The sequence below is a fragment of the Coturnix japonica genome, chromosome 1 (assembly GCF_001577835.2).
Source record: "Coturnix japonica isolate 7356 chromosome 1, Coturnix japonica 2.1, whole genome shotgun sequence".
NCBI classification, from domain to species: Eukaryota; Metazoa; Chordata; class Aves; order Galliformes; family Phasianidae; genus Coturnix; species Coturnix japonica.
This window is the reverse complement of record NC_029516.1, coordinates 48,399,457-48,420,255: the sequence shown is the minus strand read 5'-3', so window position 1 is coordinate 48,420,255 and position 20,799 is coordinate 48,399,457. Positions and strand designations below refer to the sequence as shown.

The 20,799-nt window shown below is 41.2% G+C and overlaps 1 protein-coding gene across 5 annotated transcripts in view; it reads right to left on the bottom strand.

Annotated features, from left to right (window-relative positions):
* The window catches only part of LARGE1 (LARGE xylosyl- and glucuronyltransferase 1), a 275,468-nt gene that overhangs the window by 7,340 nt on the left and 247,329 nt on the right, over positions 1-20,799 (bottom strand). For all 5 annotated transcript variants that reach the window (XM_015863596.2, XM_015863603.2, XM_032445042.1 and 2 more), the window contains 4 exons: positions 19,809-19,972; positions 15,355-15,633; positions 9,347-9,493; positions 4,040-4,235 (listed from right to left, as the gene is read on the bottom strand). In XM_015863596.2, the coding sequence (XP_015719082.2) occupies positions 4,040-4,235; positions 9,347-9,493; positions 15,355-15,633; positions 19,809-19,972 (786 nt within the window). The remainder of the gene's footprint in view (positions 1-4,039; positions 4,236-9,346; positions 9,494-15,354; positions 15,634-19,808; positions 19,973-20,799) is intronic.

Below are 20,799 nucleotides of genomic sequence, written 5' to 3'. Positions count from 1 at the left end.
TAGAATAAGCAAGATTTAAAAAGGCATATCCTGTGTTGCTTTGCCTCTATGCTAAGATAATCAGAGCAGCAAAACTGTCCCAGACTACTTATAAACCTGAAGTGGTGGGAGAATATGATATCTTTTATAGGCTGTGTGTGAAGATGGACCTACTAATTCCATATACTTTGAGAAAGTTTTACATAAATCAACTTAGCCTTCACAGAGTCTAATGTATTGTGCTTATTCCTCTATTATTTCACTTATTAATTCTTTTTATTTATACCTGACCAAGTTTTTGACATTTGTTGTTGTTAAAAATGATGTCTCACCTAAGTTGCAGTTACTCCTGTTAGATGTGCTCAATTTTTATAAGTAATATTATTTTTATATATGGTCACTGGGGCAAAACTGGACAAAGAGCACTTCCTAGAAAAGATGAATAGTAACTACTGTAGGGTGTAGAATAACTGAGTATTAGCTCCCACAAGGCCTGAGCAGGAAATTAATGTGAACCTCAGCACTCTGTAGCTAAGCAAAGTACTCAGACCACTAGGGTTATGCTAGCTATCTTTTTCATGTGAGACCTAAGAAAGTCTGAGTTCACATGAGATGCAAATAACAAGACACTTCAAAATCTTCACAATCACATTTTCTGTTGTCTTCATCCAGTTTTCATCTACAACTGTTGTTGCATTGCATTATTAACCATCTTTGCCTAAGACAGTGGGATAACCACTGAGCTTTTCAGGAGCATTCTGGCTTTAAAAGAAATTGTGCTGAACTTCCCCTGGCTTGCGCATTCCAGTCATTTATAGCTTGAGGAGTCTATGCAGGGACACAGACTATTTATCAGGAAAGACATTCATGGGAGAGAACACACCTGAGCTAATAAGCGCTAGAATTTTCACCTACAGATCTTTCTCCATCAAACAAAATACAATCGACAAAAACTACTGGGTTAAGATGCTACCAAAAACCAGGTGTTTGAGGAACACAGCCCAAAATGAAGGTGCTAAGGCTGCAGTGCTGTCTCAGAGACACTTAGGAAACAGCAGCGTCTGTTGGACATCTAGGTGCAGCTGCAGCTTTGTGGCTGCTCCTTTATCATTAAGGGAGTGTCTGTTCCCTGGTAGGCAATACTAAATCAGCAAATACTTGTGCCAAGTGACAATCTGTCATATATGGGAATGGGCCCCACTGAGCTTGTTAGGGATGACAAGCACAGAGGAAGAGCAAAATAATCTGGTGTTCACAGGCAGAACTCTTTTAGTTGGAAAGAAATTAGAACTAATGGGAAATCAAACACAGAAACAAAGGCTGCCATGATGGAATGAGGAGAGACGATAAACAACAAACTGCGTAATAACTCTGCAGGACCTTAGCATCAAGGCCTGAATCTGCAGAGGAAGATAAATCCCCCTCATATAATCTTTTCTGTTGTGCATCTCATTCTGTTTCCATCTCAAGTCTATAATCCTGAAAGTCAGTGACTATTTATGCTCTGCAGTGTAAACTGTTCAGCACAGCAATGTTCCATCCCTGAAAGGCCTTTAGGCACATAAAAGATTCCAAAAAAAAACCAAACTAGTCTGCTGCTAATGAGCCCCTTTGAAAGATGCTGGGCTGGGATGGAAAATGATGGTTAGAATCTAGTTCCACAGTCACTGGAAGAGCAGGCAAAGGTTTCCTAATTGCCCATCCCTACCACAAGAAAATGCCTGTTGAGAAAGGAAAGCGCTTGTGGGAACCTCTGTCCCTACCTTGCACGTTATAAATGCTTCAGACGGTGACTGTCATTATCTATGTATTTTTACAGCATCCAGCTCAGTGGACATCTGTGTGCCCCTAGAATAATAATGAAGATTATCTCCATGTTGTGCTGCTTTGAAGGATAGTTAGTGGCAAAGGCCCTTGGTAAGGAGTCTCCCACAGTCCTTCTGACAGACACTGCAGTTGCAGGGAGCTGGGAAATAATTCAATTGAGAAGCTGTTTTGCCTGCTGATACTACAGCCAGCCAAATAGCTGGCAGCAACTCGATCCAATGCTGAAGCCAAAGGAAAGCCTTATTAATGCCTGGTGCAGTGTTCCCCCTTTTCAAGGAAGGAGAGTCACCCTACTTATCCCAATTCCTTCCTCCTACCTTAAGGAGCAGCCAATGGAAGGAGACAGAATTCAGGAGATGGATCATAACATGCAGCAGCAGGAGTGGCTGGGAGATCAAAGCTCCCTGAAGAAAAAGCCTAAATAAGCCCCAGCTAGGGACACATCTGAATTTATTGCAAGGAAAACAGAACAATCGTGTAGTGCAGCATATTTTGGGCTAGCCCAGGGAATTTGGTATTTCTAGCTGCCACGGGGGAAAGTAGTATGTCTCCTCCAGGGTGAATTTGTGGAAAAACAGGCCAATACCTGTGTCATTACAGATGAAAGCAAAACTTCTTTTCAATGTGTTTTTAAGGCTGAAAGAGTGAGAAAAAGAATTCCCCAACTTAATTCTGTCCCAGTGGCCATTTAAAATACCTGCACTATGATCAACTTTGAAAAATGTTCCAATTTCTTACATTTGAGTCTGTATGCTAAGCAAATGTCTCTGAACAAGAGTTAAATCACATGTGCCAAATGAGAGCTGCCAGTGGGAATGCAAGCCTTGATACTCAGATTAACAAAAAATAAATCATCACACTGACATTCTCCACAACTGATAGTTAATTGATTACTGTTTGGAAACTGCACAGGAAAATTAAACTGCGATGGCAGAGCAATTATTATTAATGATAACATAACAAGCAATATCTTTTATGTAGTCTGTAGCCATTTTTTTTTTTCTCAGCATAAGTAGGCAAGGACTTGTTGTGAATGCCCTTTTGCAAACACGGGGCAAATAGCATGCAGCCCAAAGTGATCATGTAGTTTTGCAACAGAAGTAGAAAGTACTACCCACATACTTGCTTGCACTGTATCCTGCACCCCAAAGACACAATCTCCCAGTAACTTGCTGTATGTCTTGTGCTGCTCTGCTTCATGTAAGAACAGGGCACAGAAGCCATATCTCAGATGCATGATGTCACAGCAGAAGTTAGCAAAGTGGCATATAGCTGGCCAAAAGTGTGGTTTTTTAGTTAACATGAAATGCTACTAGCTCAAAACCTGGAACTGAAAACAAACTTCAAACAAACAAACAAAACCCACCTAATAAATGGAAACGCTGTGATCCAGACCCTGCTGTTTAACACACTGGTTAGTTTCACATCCAAGAACAACAGGGAAGCGCAAACTGCCATTTCATGGAGATCTCCTGTGGAGCCATAACCACTGCTAGCCTAAAAATCTGGGACTGTGGCAGGGACTTTGGCAGCTCTGAGAGCTCTGGTGACAGTCTGGGGCTTTCGAGGTTTCTCTGCATCCTTATTCTTATGTATTCTGCCTGGAAGCACCAGCCCAAGCCACAGATCCAAGAGGCAAGTAGCCCTCGGATCAAATTCCTTGATCCTCTAGAGTGTGTCACATAGTCAGAATCCCCAGAAATGTGAAGTCCTTGACTTTGTAGATATGTGCTGTAAATCCAGGCCAGAAATTGAAGGTCCTTGCCTTGGATTCAATTTAGGATTGCCTTCTGAATTCTAAATTAGCAGCTGGGACTCATCAACCTCTATTTAACTGAGAAGCTTCCAGTCAGGTCTACAGATTCCACAGTAGGTGATGGGTCTAGTAGCAAGTGCTGGGCAGAAGGCATCATGCTACTTGAATACAACAGCTTATGCAGCACTGTCAAATGAACTAAGGAATCACAGAATGGCTTAGGTTGGAAGGGACCATAGAGAACATCCAGTTCCAATATCCCTGCCACGGACATGGTTGCCACCTACTAGATGTGGAAATTCTCTTTAACGCTCGACAAGTATTGAACTGTGCATTCCCTGCTCAAAAAGTCCTCACTAAGCAGTTAATGAGGCCAGATGAGCACTTCAGCAGTGCAGAAGGTGGATGTCATTTAACAACCCTGCTGCCCACCCTCAGTACCCTGAATGAGTTATGCAGGCATCATCATCTCCTCACCTGTGCATCCAACTCCATGATGTGAGCTACTTTGTTCCAGCCAAATCCAACAAACCGTCTGTCATACTCTGGGCAGTCCTTCCTCACAACGACGTATGGCTCGAAGTCTGCTTCCCACTCCACGCGGTAGGGGGTGGTGGCTGTTCGCCATTTGGCAAAGTTGGTTGGCGCATGCCCTTTTGTCCAGACGTGATACCTTAAGCAGACATAAATGGCATGGATGGGGGGAAGCAATTAAATAGGATGCATCTTGGCGAGGCTACAAAATATTACTTGTTAGATAAAAGGCTCAAAAATAAGGGCATTAGCTTACAGTTCACATCGTCGTTTTCAGGACATATCTGAGGCAATTTCCAGGACTATTTCCAGCATACTTCCCACAGCCTCGATGTGCTCAATGCTTAAACACATCTAGCTGGTGAAGGGTAGTGTGAAAACACTATCTAATGCTCATGTGAGAAACAATTACAAAATACACAGACAGTTCATCTACACTGCAAAGTGCTGCTTCTTGTTCCTAGCAACCAAGTGGTGGTATCAGAGCTCTAAAATCAGTGTGAAATCCTGCAGCTCTCTTAAGGCCTTGAAAATGAGCTATTTCTATACCACAGTGACATTCACGATCTGCTTTATATGTAATTTTATAATTTGTATGAGAGACACCTGCAGCTCCGGATAGATGTTCTGTTTTATTAATTACTGTTATTTCTATGGTAGGAGGCAAAAAGCATAATTAAATTAATAAGTAAAATACCACATAAGAGCTTTCTGCTGCACTTTCTGTATTGCAGGGAGTGCCAATGTGATCCCAAGTAAGGTAATCAATTTGATTTACAGAAAAAGATCCTTTTATACTTCATTAACTTTGTTTAGGGCGCAGCGAGTTCCTTCCAAGCACAGCTTGAATCCACCCCATTAGTCCCAGGGTCAATGATTCTCTCGCCCACTTACTTTTCTTACACCTTTCCAAAAATCAATGAGACAGGCTCTTTCTACAGACTCATAGATTAAATAATGAAACAAAGGCATAGCAGGCCATCTGTATTACAGTGTTCCGAGATGTGTAACAGAAGGGGCAAAACAAACATCCTGCCAGTTTGTAATACAGGGTACATGAAATTCACAAGGATGACTCATGTGCTCAAAGTGTAGAGATTTAAGCTTTAACTATTTGCAGAATTGGGACCTGAGGCAATGGCTCAAGCTAGAAATTCTCACAATGTTGCAAGCCATTGCTAAAAACAGAGAGACGGAATCAAAACCTAAGAATTGCCACCTTGGCTGTGTTCATATGGCTTACCACTGCACTAACAGAGAAGTGCTCAGCTTCACTGACTCCTTCTTCAGGGGCAGAGCAGGAGGATGGAATTACTAGGACAGCAATGGTGTCCCAAGGAACTTATGGTCCTCTGAAGGCTGTATTTCTAACTTATACACAGATTGCATCACTTTCAGCTATCTGCCTTGAGGATCAGGAAAGAAAGCTCTTCTGTATTAAAAATAAAAAAAACAGTAACAACTGACAGTGAATTAATTAACCAGAGGTTATTAGAAAACAGTGCCAGATTTTAAAAGAAGCTTACAGTCTGTAATGGCCTTCAGAACCATCTCCAAAAAACCCATTCCTTCACTTGGCTCTTTCAGGAAATAACATTGTAACCTATGCAGCCACTAATGGGCAGCTATCTAGGCTGGAAAAAAACGCAATCATAATGCAGAGCTTAAAATGATATGGAATTGTGGAAGATGCTGTATCTTCTAACATCTTACCTCTGGCATTTTGAAATTAATTATGATGATAATAATAATGACTACTAAACACTCACAAAGTGATTTGGATCTTCAAAGCCTCATGCAAACTTTGGTTAATTGAGAGATTCCTGCAGAGAGTCAGGCAAATGCTGTTGTTCTTCTAGTAAAGCTCTCTCGCTGATTAACACAGTGGGGGGAACAGGACACTAACCACAAAAACATCACTTACTTTTGCCCCTTTCTGGGGATAGTAATATAAGCATTCACATTAGCTAAGGTATAACCTCTGTGAGAGGAGAGAGTGGAACAGCGGGAAAACTAAAATTGCAGGGAACAGACAGTGAAGAGAAAATAGGGAAGTGAGATTGGAAAAACAAAAGAAAACAAAAAGAAAGGAACAGACCAAACCATAACAGAGAAAACAATACCAGAGATCTACTTGCCTCTTCAGAGCAACTGATGTGTATGGAAGGAAAGGCTGACAAAGAAGAGGCGGAGGTTGATCCTGACAAACCTGATTTCATTTGTGACAAGGTGACCCACTTAGTGGATGAGGGTAAGGCTATCGATGTGGTCTACGTGGACTTCAGTAAAGCCTGTGACACTGTCCCCCACAACATCCTTGTGAAGGAGCTGGCTGCCCATGGTCTGGATGGGTGTACGCTCCACTGGATGAAACACTGGCTGGATGGCCAGGCCCAAAGAGTTGTGGTCAATGGAGTTAAATCCAGTTGGCAGCCAGTCATGAGTGGCATCCCCCAGGGCTCAGTACTGCGGCTGCTTCTATTTAACATCTTTATTAACCATCTTGATTAGGGGATTGAGTGCACCCTCAGTAAGCTTGCAGACGACACCAAGCTGGGAGTGTTGATCTGCCAGAGAGGAGAAAGGCACTACAGAGGGATCTGGATAGGCTGTATCTATGGGCCAAGGTTAACTGCATGAGTTTCAATAGGGCCAAGTGTCAGGTCCTGCATTTTGGTCACAACAACCCCAGGCAACCTTACAGGCTTGGGGAGGAGTGGCTGGAAAGCTGCCTAGTGGAAAGGGACCTTGATGTACTGATGGCCAGCAGTGTGCCCAGGTGACCAAGAAGGCCAGTGGCATCCTGGCTTGTATCAGGAATTGTGTGGTGAGAAGGACTAGGAAAGTCATCCTGCCCCTGTACTCAGAATTGGTGAGGCTTCACCTTCCTGTATTTGAAGGGAGCTTCTAAGTAGCAGGGAGACTGACTTTTTAGGACAGGATAAGGGGATAAGGATTTAAATAAAAGAAGGGATACCTAAGTTAGATATCAGGAAGAAATTCTTTATGCAGAGGGTGGTGAGGCACTGGCACAGGCTGACCAGAGATGGTGGATGCAATCAATTGTTGTAGGTTATGCTTTCTCAATGTGATGCACCTCCTACCAGCTGTGGCTTTCCTTGAGCCTGGAAGCTGTTAGGCGGTACACTTGTGGTTCATCAGCTACCACCCAACAACAAGGCAGGCACGTCCTTGTGAGGCATAGTCACTGCCAGCACCTGCACACAAAACCAGCAATCCACAACAAAGCAGCCCACTGCTGCAGAGGGTTTCCACCCAGCACACCCAGTCATCCACTGATGCTCACATCTTCCTTTTTCTTTTGGTGCTGACTGGGGGATGTAATTGAGAGCTGTTTTGTATTTCTTAGCTGCCCAGAGGTAGAAAAGGTCACCATTTGGAAAAGAGGTGACAAAAGCAATTTCAGCCAAGGAAAGATCGTAATCTATAGTATGGTGTGAGGGACTGGGATGCTGCAGGCACTCTCAGCAATCACTGTCACAGCAGTCCTCCCCAGCTCCCTCCCACCTGCTCAGCCTTGAATTGCAGCATTATTAAAGCACCTTGAAGGTGGATGTGGAAATTCTCAGTCCAGATCACAGCTGCTTTATGGCTGTTGATAGATTTCAGCAAAAGTATACTAGGGAAGCATCTGTAAAATGTGTCCTACATTAATATGTAAACCAGCTACAGAACTCACGTCCTTCACTTCTTATTAAACCTTGTCCTGTCAAAACTCCCACTAATGTTAAAGAAATTTTTGTGTGAGACTTGAGAAAGGACCTGCAAATCTGGCTGCGTATCTAGCATGCCAACATGCTGTACACCTTGACAATGAAATCTGTAGTGGAAGACCACTGCTGCACAGGCTGAAAATTTGGCTGCTGGTGGAATGTAGCAACTGTAAATCCTGAGAATGTTACTTTCCACTGGAAGGAATTTTTCTTTCAATTACAGGAGAAACAAAATTTTCTGTCAACAAATATACTGTCATTTTGCATATCTTCTAATGTTAAAGAGCCATAGGAGAGAGAAAAATGCTTCATTTGTCATTACCCTCATGTAATTTTCAAGGGAGAGTCATGACTCCCTAATATCTCAGTCATCTTGAGCTTCTATTTCAAATCACTTGTAGATGGAGGGTCCGAATTGGGTGTTCCAGGCTCACACAGGCTGTTTGCTCTAACATCTGCATAAAGCAACATGAAAGAAGGGTGGCTGCTGCAATGAGAGATGTGCATAATGCAATGAATGGAAGAACTGCAAGGAACGCTCTAAGGTAAGGAAAGGATGGGAGAGGTGATAAAGAGCTTTGCTGGCCATGGATAATACTTAGTGTTTTCATAGTTCTTATCTCTAGATCTTGAAATACTGTGTAAAGGAGAGGTGAACATTGTTACCTGCATTTCAGAGACAGAGAACAAAGATGTAAGAAAGAGAACTGATTCATGTATCACCTCTCAGCGGGGCAGTAGTGGAGCTGGGACAAGAACACAGGTTTCCTAAGCCCCCTCTCTGTGCAGTATCTTAAGGCCATATTGTACTCTTGCCATCACTATGATCCTTTACAATTGTCTGCTAATCAGACCTTACCACACACCCATGAGACAGTTAACCCCTGGTAGCTGTATTTTAAAACTGAAGAGTCTGGCAGATAATAGAAGTGAGTTGTTCACAGCCACAAAAGGAGTCTGTTTCGGAGAGGAAGTCCAAATTTAGATTTCTTCACTTCTCAACTCTAGTCAGAGTTGACTTTTACCTCCGCATTGTGAAACTACAGCTATTTAAGCAGCTATTTCATACTTCATAAGAGCACATGGCAAGCCTGTATTTGTTTTTCCAATCAGTCAGTGAGGAAGTGAACCGATGAGCAGAGAGAAATTATTTTTGGTCACATGAGGGACACTGCCATCCAGATAGTATTTGGCAGCCAAGAAGCAAATTACATGCACATGAGTGTAATGGTTGCGCCTGATTTCATAGAGCAATAAAAAATGATGAAAATAAAACAAATTCAATTTAACATCTTTCAGTAGAGGAGTATAATACTAGATAAAATGCTGAGCTTACAGATGGAATATGTCCACATACGGCTGTTCAACGCTCCTCTATGGAAAGGGAAAAAAATCCAATATGTTTCTTAATGTAGCTAGATAGCTGACAGAAAAAAGAAAAACCAAATATTCACAGAACATGCAAAGAATCTTTAGAGGTAATGAACAAAGATTCAATGATAGTGTTTTCCATTACCTGAATGTGAAGAGGGTTCCCATGTCCAACATAGATAGCAGCTCTGCTTTTGACTTAGGGAAGGAGAGGCGGTAGCGTAGGGTCTCAAAAGCAGGTATGATCAGAGCTTTCTTGGTGTTAGCCAGGTCTAGCTGGGTGACTGACTTCCTAGCAAAGAGAAACAACAAATACAAGCAGGAAAACGTTAAACTGAGAAAATTATTTGGCATTTCAAAATAAAGAGAACAGGCAGTTTGATACTGCAAATGTTTTTTACTATGAGTACACTGTTTGTTCCTCTCCTATGGAAAAGATATCTGCTCTCAAGAATACTGGTTGCCATAAAGGTCAGTTTTTGTTCTACTCAAGCCAAAAGGACATGGTAAATCAGCAGAAGTGTTTGTTGATGATTGTTCATTGTGTTCTCCTACAAAGAACAGTTGAGAGAGTTGGGTTTGTTTATTGTGGGGAAGAAAAGGTCCTGGAGAGACTTCACTGAGACCTTCTGATACTTGAAGGGAGCTTGTTAAAAGGAGGGAAGTTGATTTTATACATAGTCTGATAACAAGAGGACAATGAGCAATGGCTTTAGACTAAAGGAGGATAAGTTTAGGTTAAATGTTAGGAGTTTGTTACTGAGAAAGCAGTCAGGCACTGGCACAAGCTGCCCAGAGAGGCTGTGGGTGCCCCATCCCTGGAGGCATTCAAGGTCATGTTGGATGGGGCTCAGGGAAACCTGATCTAGTGGCTGGCAATCCATGGGCAACCCCACAGCAGGGGATTTGGAACTGGGTGGGCTTAGATTGGTCCCCTCCACTCTAAGCCATTCTATCACGATGCCCAAGATTGTGTTGAGCTCAAAGCTCATTTGAGCTATGAGAAGTGTTTTGCATTGGGTGCTCTGAGATGCATCACTTTCCGCCTTCTTTTGCTTCAAATTGTGAAGTGTGGAGACTGTTTCAGTGGGTGTACACACACGTGCACACACACACACGCATACTGCATTTTGCACAAAAGAGGCCTTTGGACTATTGCAGCAGGAGAACAACAGCTTGGCAAACATACACACAGCCTGCCAGACGTATTCCATCAATTCTTCCCTAACAAACTAAAGCCTAAAGAAGAAGAAAGATAAGTTACTTTTCTATTCCCCAACTGAATCTTAGCATGCTTGTCATTAGAAATAACTCTGTCTCGATTTTCCTTTCATTATCTTTATATTTCATAAGAGAAATATGCTTCTCTTTTCCTGTCATAGTCAGTTCCTCTTAACAGGATTCACTGTCCTGACTTTTATGTTACTGCAACAAGCAATCAAGGACAATGTTGACAAGCAAGAAATTCTCTACAGCCTTATAAGATGAAAGAATTTGGATCACTGTCATAATACCAGGAAAACCAAACAAAACAATTTCCTAGGCCCCGAATACCTAGAATTTATTTCTACTGCCATCAGATAAAAAGGAAAAGAGATGGGCTATTTAATAAAATCTGAATTTTAGAGAATTCATACTGCCCTATGGGTCTGTTCTATAAAAAGAAATCTGTTCTGAGAGCCCTACTGTACAGTTTGCATTGTTTAAAGAATCTCTGCCACATTCCACTGAACTTTTCATAACTGAAGGATTTTAACAATGTCTTATCATAACTTTACTTTCCTCACTGCCTTCTCCCTTACCATCACTAATGGCTAAGATACCTGCATGTAAATAGATGACTCCTTCACAATCAGCCTCAATGACCTTCCAGAATCACTGAGCAGTGCCAGCACCTGGTCTTTACGATGCTTTTAATGTTTCTTCCCCTTCACACCTTCTCTGCAAGCAGGGCACGCTAACACAGTTACTCTGACAACATCTCAGGCTTTCTGGACTCTGCAATCTGTCAGCCTTGAGCAGTGCAGCTTTGAGGATTCAGTTTGAGGAAGACACAGATAATGTTTGCAGTGATGCTCTTCCTTTGGGCTCTGCAAGGAAAGAGCAGCTTCCATTTATGGCTGCTGCTGTCTCTGATGGAGAGCTCTGAAGTCCCATGCAAAAATCAAGGTCCCAGCTGTGCTTGGCACTGCTCAAGGAGTAGGAGACAATCCTGCCCACCAAAGTTCACAACCTGAAGTTGAACAAAGCTAAAGCAGACATAGGTATCAAGCAGGGGCAACAGCAGAGGCTGTCAGACAGAGCAAACTGCATTGCAACCAGAGCTGAGCGTGACTCATTTTATAAGATATGGGATATAAACACTAAAATGATGTGGATATTTGTTCTGAATGCTCCCTTCTCTTGGCATCTGCAAATTTAGTACTGGTGTCAGTGGCTGAACTGGGCCTTAGATCTCTTGTTGGAAACAACAGATGACAGTAGTGTTACAAATAAAACCAAGGGCAGAGTGAACAAACTGATACACGAGGCTGAAATCACTGGCACAGTCCAAAGTGACTACAAAAAGAAAGGTAAGAGGAGAGATGCAGAAGTCTGAAAACAAGATACTTGTAGTAGATGCAATCAAACACAGACAAAGGAGAGGTGAAAGAGTGAAATACCACAATGTGATAATCTTTGCAAAAATATATCCATGAGATATGTGAGAACCTGAGGTACACAGTGCTAAGGCCAAAGGGGACGGGTTCACCAAAAGTGAGCTGGGAGCTGAGACAGCAGCACTGATCCCTGAGAGCAATGGCCTGTTTTGGATGCAGACTACGTGATACAAAGGAGTGACATCAGGTGAGGAAAGAATCAGTATTGATAACCAGGTGTGAAATCTGAGTGACAAAAGACAAGAGAGACCATGTTAATTATGATGAGGATATGGAGGTTTTGGTAGAGAAGAAAACATTTTCCATTTCCTTCTGACATCTGTAAGTGGTGGCCTGCTCCTGGAACCGCCAGCTGAAAATCTAACCTCTTCTTATTGAAAGCAAATCTGGTTTTCCTTTTTTGTGTGGTGCCATTTTTCCTGTTTCAAGCAGAGTCAACCATTTGCTGGCTGACTGGTTTTGTGATACTTGGAATATAAGATTTCCACTGTTAACTGTTACAAATTACATAGAATATAATGTGAGGAATACGTATGATTATTTTACAAACCAGCAGTGGGAAAACTGTTTAATTCCTTCACTATACTTGCGAGGGCTGTTGGATTCAGTAACATCAATCCTGCAGCCATTTTTCTCTATCTGTGCTTTTCCCTAGACCTTAAAACAAGGAGACAAGATTTCATGAAGTGGTTTCTCTTTTGCTGGTGTTGTCCAGGAAACCATTTCCCAGGCACCTTTGTGTTCAGACCCGATGTATGTCATTCTGACACACTGAGGGCTGGGTTACGTTTTTAATTTACCTATCAACCCTGTTTTTTGTAAAGGATGGAAGAAACAAACTTTAAATCATAAGGGCTCCTCAGAGGCTGAATGAAGAGCATTGAGTTCAATCTTAGCATCTCCACAGTCCTTTCCAAACATTAACAAATAGTTTTAATCCTCAAGAGGGCAGATAAATAGTATCGTTCCCATTTCTGGGGTATAGGGAAGTTCAGACACAAATGTTTGCCCTGAATTCCGGAAAAAGTTCATTAATTCAAATTATCTTCCACCATTAGGATTCTGTGTGATTAGCTCAAGATCAATGGACAAAGCAGTCATGGCGCTTGTTATAAGAACTGAAGAATTGTCAGTCCAGGATTTTCATCCTCTCTACAAAAGCAACCAACAAAGGCACCCAACAAACAAAAATTAACAGGCACAAGACAAAGTGGGATTCCTTCTGAGATACTAAAGATCAACCAGAAATACTTCTCCATTTGTTTGCAAGGGACAGGTTTGTAACCTGTGGACAGAGTTTGGATGTGAGCTCTCACTTAATGCTAATGTGCCCCTGGAAGAAAAGAGCATATTTTATACAAATGTGTCAGCAAAGAACTTTAGTGCTAGCTGTGACAACTATAGATACCATAAAGAAGCTGCCTGTCTAGTTATTTTATGTCAGATGAGCCTTTAGGATGACCCAGCCACCTTACTTGTTGCAACCAGAAAAAGCCTCTAGCTCTGGAGAAATGACAAGATGACCTCAGTAACTAATGACTGAAAGTGACAAAAGACTTCTACTCAGCAAAGACCACAAAAACGTCCGAGCTCTGTGAACAGGAAATCTTTAAATGATACATTTCTTCCCTTCTCTGTTTTCTAGCAGAGTAAGACAAGACAAAAAGGGGTTTTGATGGAGATTAAAAGCATTGAAATGACCTTACTTAGTAGATGTGAAAAAGCTCAATTAGCACAAATCTAAGTGTTACCAACAGACACCTAGAGGGACTGGTAACCAGCTTCTTCAAAACTGTAATCATTCACATACAACCTTCAAAGTAGGTTGAAAATGTTTTTTCAAATTCCTTTTTCTCTGAGAATATATACTCTGCAGAGACACAATAGATGGGACTCCACGAGTCTGCAAGTGAGAGGGACTTGTCTGGCACATCCTGTTCAAAGCAGTGTCTGAAACACCTCTACCTCCATTTGCTTATGGCTGTCCTCTCTGAGGAAGCGAAGATGGAAACCTGTGACAGCTCTCTAACAAACAGCTGCTGCCATTCAGACTGACGGCACTGATCAACTACCTGCAGAGATAGCAGGAACAATCAATGTGGAAAGATACAACACAGCCATATTTAAAATAATCTCATTGCATCTCCCTGCTATGTTACTGAGAAAAATCATTATTGAAAAAGCAACAAAAGACTCTAGTCCACACACACACACAAATCCAGTTCCCTTTTAAATAGCTGGCAGTAGCAGACAGGCAATTTTAATATTCCCAAGCAACAGAGGCGCACAGTTAAGGTGGTGTAGACTTCACTAAGGACTTGTAGAGCAATGTAAGATCTCAGCTGTAACAATGGTCAGTACCAATCCATGTCCTTCTGAACACCAATGTGTGGCATCACTGTGCATTTAGTCCTGTAATACAGTCACCATATGAGAACTGTTTCTATGGCTGTAATGTATAGTACATTGTGGTATGCCATTTTGTCCCCTCTCCCTTTCAGTGTTGGCTTCCACTGGTGCACTGGGAAGCATCAAGAAGGGACAAGTTGTATTTCTGGTACTACATACCACTGTCAATAGCTGCTATACTGAAACAAAGGGATTGCTCTGTAAGTTTACCACAAAGGAAGATAGATTTCCCTTTATGCCCCGGCACCCCAGGCCTATGCATTGATAGAGCTCACCTACAGACACACCCTCACTGTAGCACTGTGGCCAAGTTTAAGCAAACTCAGAGAGAGATGGAAAGCAAAACTGGTTAAGGACTACGGAACTGAAATCCTCCTGTCTGGCCACAGGGTGTCCTCCTTGCTCTATGCTTTGGCCTCAGATGACCAGACTCTGTAGGGGAAAAGGGTCTTTATTAACAATAGCTCTGTCAATGGATCAGAGGTCTGCAGTTTGCTCAGCCCAACTTGCTCACATTTATTATCATACAGTACATACTGAGGTTACTCTTCCCAGTTTCTTTATGCTAATTATTTTGCCTCAATAGGTGCTGGCATTACAGTCATATTCCTGAGGTGGTTAGACCTTCACTGTGGTTTCAAGCTACAGAACTGGATAAAGAGTGTGTCACAAGGGGAACAACTCCATGTTTTGCATGTTTTTTTCTGTCACTGACACTATAAACTTGGGATGCTTGAGGAAACTGCCTAGCTCACATCTCTGCTAACACTGGATGCTATTGTACATTTAATGATCCTTAGTCCAGTTCAATTTTTAAACTGATTCTTCTGCTGCACTAAGGGAGTGATTCTGGTGGCTAACGGGGCTCACACTAGACCCTAGTCTTTTCTTTTTGTAGCTATATGGTATCACTTCCAGTTGCATCCTCTTTCTCTACTCTAAAAGAGATTTTGCTTTGCTGGGCATTGTCACACTTTAAACATCTACAGGCTGCCTTTTTCAGATCTGCTCAAATTGCATAGTGGAATAACAAGGATAGAAAAAGTGTGTGGCAGTGAAAGGCCATCCTCTCCTTTCCATTTACCTGAGGTACTCGTAGAGTCCATACATGGGCAAGAAGTCAATGTCTGACAGAAACATGTACGGTGTGCTGATGTGCTTCATGGCCACATTCCTCAGAAGGTTCACTGGGTAGAACTGGCCCTCCTTGTACACAATGTGGTAGCCGACATTGTGGCGGCTCATGAGTACCTCGGAGCCCTGGGCATAACGCAGAAATTGCTGGGCTTCTGCATCAGAAAGGTAGAGTGCCAGGCTGATTGGACCTTCCCAGTGTTTGCAGATGGCTTCAAGCATCTGGAGCCTGAAAGAGGAAGGGTGAGAATAAGAAAAGGCTGTCTCCCTGCCTGGGACTCTTTTTCATCTCATCAAATACAGCTATCTCTGTCTAAGTGAGACAGATTGGGGTCACTTTATATCCTGTGGAAAGCAATAAATATTTCTGCAGCACAATTCATCTTATCTAAGTCTACGTCTCCTTCTGGACAGATGGACTGTGCCCTAGATATGCCTGTGTCTCCACTGCGTACAATGGTGAGACAAATATGGCCTTAGCTCAGATAGAAACATCCGCAAGGCATGTATGCAGAACAGTGCCTGGTGCCCAATTCACATTTTGAGTCAAAATTTTGTCATACCCTAATATACTGCACTTCAAAAACCTTGAGAAGGACAAACATCTACGGACTCAGAAATCATTTCACCTCTTTGTTTATGGAAACCTCCCCAAACTATTTTTAAGACAGTTAGTAAGATCCTAAAAGCTCTTAAGAATGGTAAATCAAGGGAATACTGATTTCCATGAATATTTGCACTGACTGGAAAAAAATTCACTGACAGGGAAGGGCAAATAGATGCAACGTCAATAGCGATGGTGTTTACTCTGAGTAGGAAGCAAAGAGAGAAGGAAGGGGAGAAATAGCACTGTCATGGAATAACAAACAGAGACTTTAAACAAAAATATCATTTAAAGTACTAATTCACATATATTTTTAGCAATACCTCCTCAAATTCCATGAAATGATTTTTAAGACAGTTTGTATTGGTGTATATTTTTTAAAACTCCTAGTACCTACAATATTATTGAAGAAAACATCAACAAAGGACTCCATATATAAAGTGAATCATAACCATTCTGGTCAAAATAGATTTACCACTTTGTGCAGTTTAAACAAAATTGCCTTGAGATACAGGCTTGCCACCCAAAAATACATCAATAACTGATTACAAAGTCTCTTGAGTTAATATAAAGGGAAATGAACCTATGCAGTCTAGCCAATGTTCTATTAAAAATTAAGAAGAGTAGACTATGCAACATGATAATCTTTCCTACGTTCCAAATCCACATTACTAGACTTTTCCTATTAATATTTATACAGTATATAAGAAAAGTTTTCTGCTTCATTGTAATCAGAGAAAATAATTTCCCCCTGCTACTATCGCAATAAGCACTGCAGCAGAAAGGAATGACATACCAGCAAACACAAATTCTGATTTAACATTAATAGCTTTTTCCTGCTTTTCTGATGATATCCACAATGATATAATCATTTTGTCTTAGATATGTGATATTTTTACCAGTCTACACGTGGTACATTATTTTCTTTTTATCTATTATTGAAACAAAGGTTATTATCAGCCTGAAACATACAGCTGAATTAGAAACACAGATCAATAAAAAGGATCTAAAAGGTATATGAAGTCTTTAGGGTTTAGATTGTGCTAGTAACAAATACATAGAAAAATACATTTTTTGCCTTTCTCCAACATTATGGAGAACATTTAATCAGAAGGATCCATTTCATCAGCATTCAGATCTTGGGAACCTTTTATAAATTAAATAATTGCCCAGAAAGAAATGCAGCGAAACACCTTTCAAGGACTCTAAGCAGTGGACAAATGGCATACATAACTTATTTAAATGGCACACCTGATGATGCCTGCAAAGCTTTCCACAATAGTTAAATGGAAACTGGGTTTTGCTGGTATAAATTTCAAGCTGGACAGCTTAGTGCCCTTCAGAACACTCCATTTTGCTATGTCGTTCTCACTGACAGGCTCCACTTCCACGAGCTTGATACAGGGACTGCTGAGTGATGCCCCATAACCTGCACTCTGTAGGTTGTTAAATTTGTCTCTTTTGACCATAAAAGAAATATAAGTTTCTAAGCTCACCAAGTTATTTCTTTGTTGCGATGTGTCCCGAGGAATGCGTTCTCTAGAGAAAACAAATTCTTACATTGTGTAATAAATGAGGTCATCATTTATTTGGTAAGTTTTTTAAGGTCTGCTTCAGTCAAGAGCATTTCACTGGGAATCAAATGTTTTGTGAGATTCTTTGTTTTCCTTCTTCCTCTTTAACATTTTCAGCCAATTTACAAGTCATTTTGACCACAACCTCTAATGCTAATTTTGTCTTTCTTGCTCACATCCTCATCTCACATTTTTAAACTCCCACTCTGATCACAGATTCCTAGATACATTCCATGCCTTATAGCAAGGCTGCCCAGCCAAGCACTTGAAAGCTGCATATGAAGCCAGTGATGGGAACAAGCCATTCTATGACCAATCTTGTCAGGTCAGTACAAAAGTGACAATTAACCAACAATGACAACACTAAATGAATTCTCTTTCAAAGCCTCCATCTACTGACATTAATGTTAGCTCCTAAGCTACTCCACTGCCTTCCACTCCTCAAGCCTATAGCACAAACAGAAGCCTGTCACAACACTCCTGGATGAGAACTGGAGACATGGGGAGTTGCTTTTCTGCCTTTCCTCACGTCGGCTGATCATCTGAAAGAACTGAGCAAGAGTGTGGCATATAGCACATTGTTTATGTATATGCCATCTTACATCTGAGACACTATTCTTAAACGTCTACAGCTGTGCCGGAGGAGTTTAATAAAAGTGGTCTAAAGAAGGTACGAAAAATAAAGCAGTAACTGAAAGATGTGAAAGACAACAAAGCAGCTAAACAGCTCTTTGGTATGATATTATTTATTGATTTTAGCTGAAAGAGAGTATTTCCAGCTCAAATCAATAATTTATAGCAACACACCAAAGAAGTAGGAAAGATTTCTCCTGCACAGTATCAAGAGGGCTGTTCTTCCTGAATAAAAATGTGTGGTTCTGTCTATCAATAAAAACATGTGCCCCAGTGAGGATCCAGAAAGAGAAACAGATGCTCATACTTTGCATCAGTGCCAGTGAATCAGCACCAAGCCCCAGCTCATTCTTTTGAATTAAATTCTGGGGGGAAAATATACCATGTGCACAGACCAGCTTCTACTAATTTATTGTGGCACTCGCTCAGGGTCTGGTTTAATTTATTTCTTTAGTTTTGTACTCAGAGGTTTCTGAACACTTATGAAATGTTTCCTCAATTAAAAATCAATAGAACAGACAGCGATGCACATCATAATACAATGTGCTGAGGCACCGCTGAAACAGAACAGCCCTCATCCGTCATGTTTATTTTTAAAACCGGCTGCAAATATTTTGTTGATATGAATTTCTTTGACCCTCCTGGAATAGTGTTGACCTTCCACTAGTGTAGCAGGGGTCATATTCATGGGTCTTACAGCATGTTGCCCACGCTTCACCAAGTGAAATAGTAGTTGCATGCATATAAGCCAGGAGTTTTTCCATCACTTTATAACCCCCCCCCGATAGCAGCAAATATAAAGTTTAGAACAGATTTGAACCGAGAAGCAGGAAGAAAAAGGAGACTGACAATTCAAAGTATCAATGAGCTGGCTGATCCAGACTGAACTGTCAGAGCTTCTGAAACGTGACTACGGTGGGAATCATAAAGTTGAAAATGGAGCTTGCCATGAAATGAACTTATTTTCCCCCCCAAATTAAATCCCAGGTAAATTCCACTTCACATTGGGACTGAAAGTTGGAAAGCATTGAATTACAGATACTATTTTGAAAGTTTGTACAGAACTGCAGCGACTCCTATCAAAAGGCCGTTTTTCATTTCACAGTAAACCTAAAAATATTTTACTTTAAACTGCCCAGTTTGAAACTCAAATGTTTCATTATCATTCCCATAAGGAAATCAAGTCACTAATTGAAATTTTCTGCATCAAAAACACCAATGAAAACAAACTAAGATTGCCTGATGAGGAAATGCTGTGTGTAAAACCTTAGATCAGCTACCACTGCTTGCTTAAGTCTGTCACAAACATCTCCTGTTATTACTAAGTTATTGTGAAACTCTAAAACTACCTGGCAACTCTGACAAGTAACAACTCCTGCAGCTCCAGTATTCAAGCCCTCATGAGCTCTGTTTGTACTCTTATTTGAACTATACAACTCTAGTCTGGGTGCACATGATGCCTACATGTGCTACTCCTTCTGAAGATCTTACAGTGTAACTGTTTCTGTTTGTTTTTTTTTTTAATCTCTCTAAAGCCACATAAAGCGCTGTCAGAAAAGATTGTCTCATGCTTCCAAATAAGGTTTTCCTTACCTGTCCATTGAAAGCTGAGCCACCAGTGTTACATCAGTATTGTCCAAAGCAGGCTCATATTCATAATGTAAAAAATACAAATGAGTGCGATGAACAGTGAAACGTTCTCGACGAAATTCATAGCACAAATCATCCTCATCCAGCTCAGACAACTGTTTCTGGAGCTGCAAGGTAAGAGTAGACACAAAGGTAAGTTCTTTACAATTCCTCTTGGAAGTCAGAGAGAATAAAGAGGTTGGAAACCTGTGGCATGATGCAATGGGGATTGGAATTTCAATTCCACATACATATCATCGTTTTTCCAAGCCTCACTTCTTCCAGTCAATGAACATGAGATAAGAAGAAAGGTCTTTTAAGTGAAAAGATGAGGCAGGTAGTCCATTGTATTATGATCTACGTACTGTATATATCATACCTATTGTGGACTTCCAACATCCAGGCTAGCAACGAAACAGTGAACAATCACAACATTTAATACCACCAAGATTCAGAGCAAATGTTCCAATAAGATGCATAGGGCCATTCCTTCTGTGGAGCAGTAATTTAAACTACTTGTAGACATACAACTCCAGTAGAGAAGACTCAGCAGCAGATTAAGTTTGTACCCTGAACTGAGCAATTCCCATTCTGCTGCCTCTGCTGGAGGCAGAGGTGCTCTGCTAAGTGTTGCTAGGGGCATGGACAGACAGCTGGAAAAGTAACATCTTAAACTGAACATTAGTCAGTTTCCTGAGACATACATATCTGAATCAGTATAATTTTGCAATGAAAACAATCTTTCAACTGCAGAAGAGCCAGAATTAAGCACAGAATCTGTGCTTCTAGATACCTGGTTTGAGAAACTGAAAGGATATGAGGTTACCAGAGAGCACATTATTTCTTGGCTTTCTTGAAAATCAAGACCCTCCAAAATCAAAACAGGCATAAGAAAGCAATTCAATCTGAGTCATGCAGTCATGTAGCTTTAAAAGAATAAAAGTTTAGCTATGGG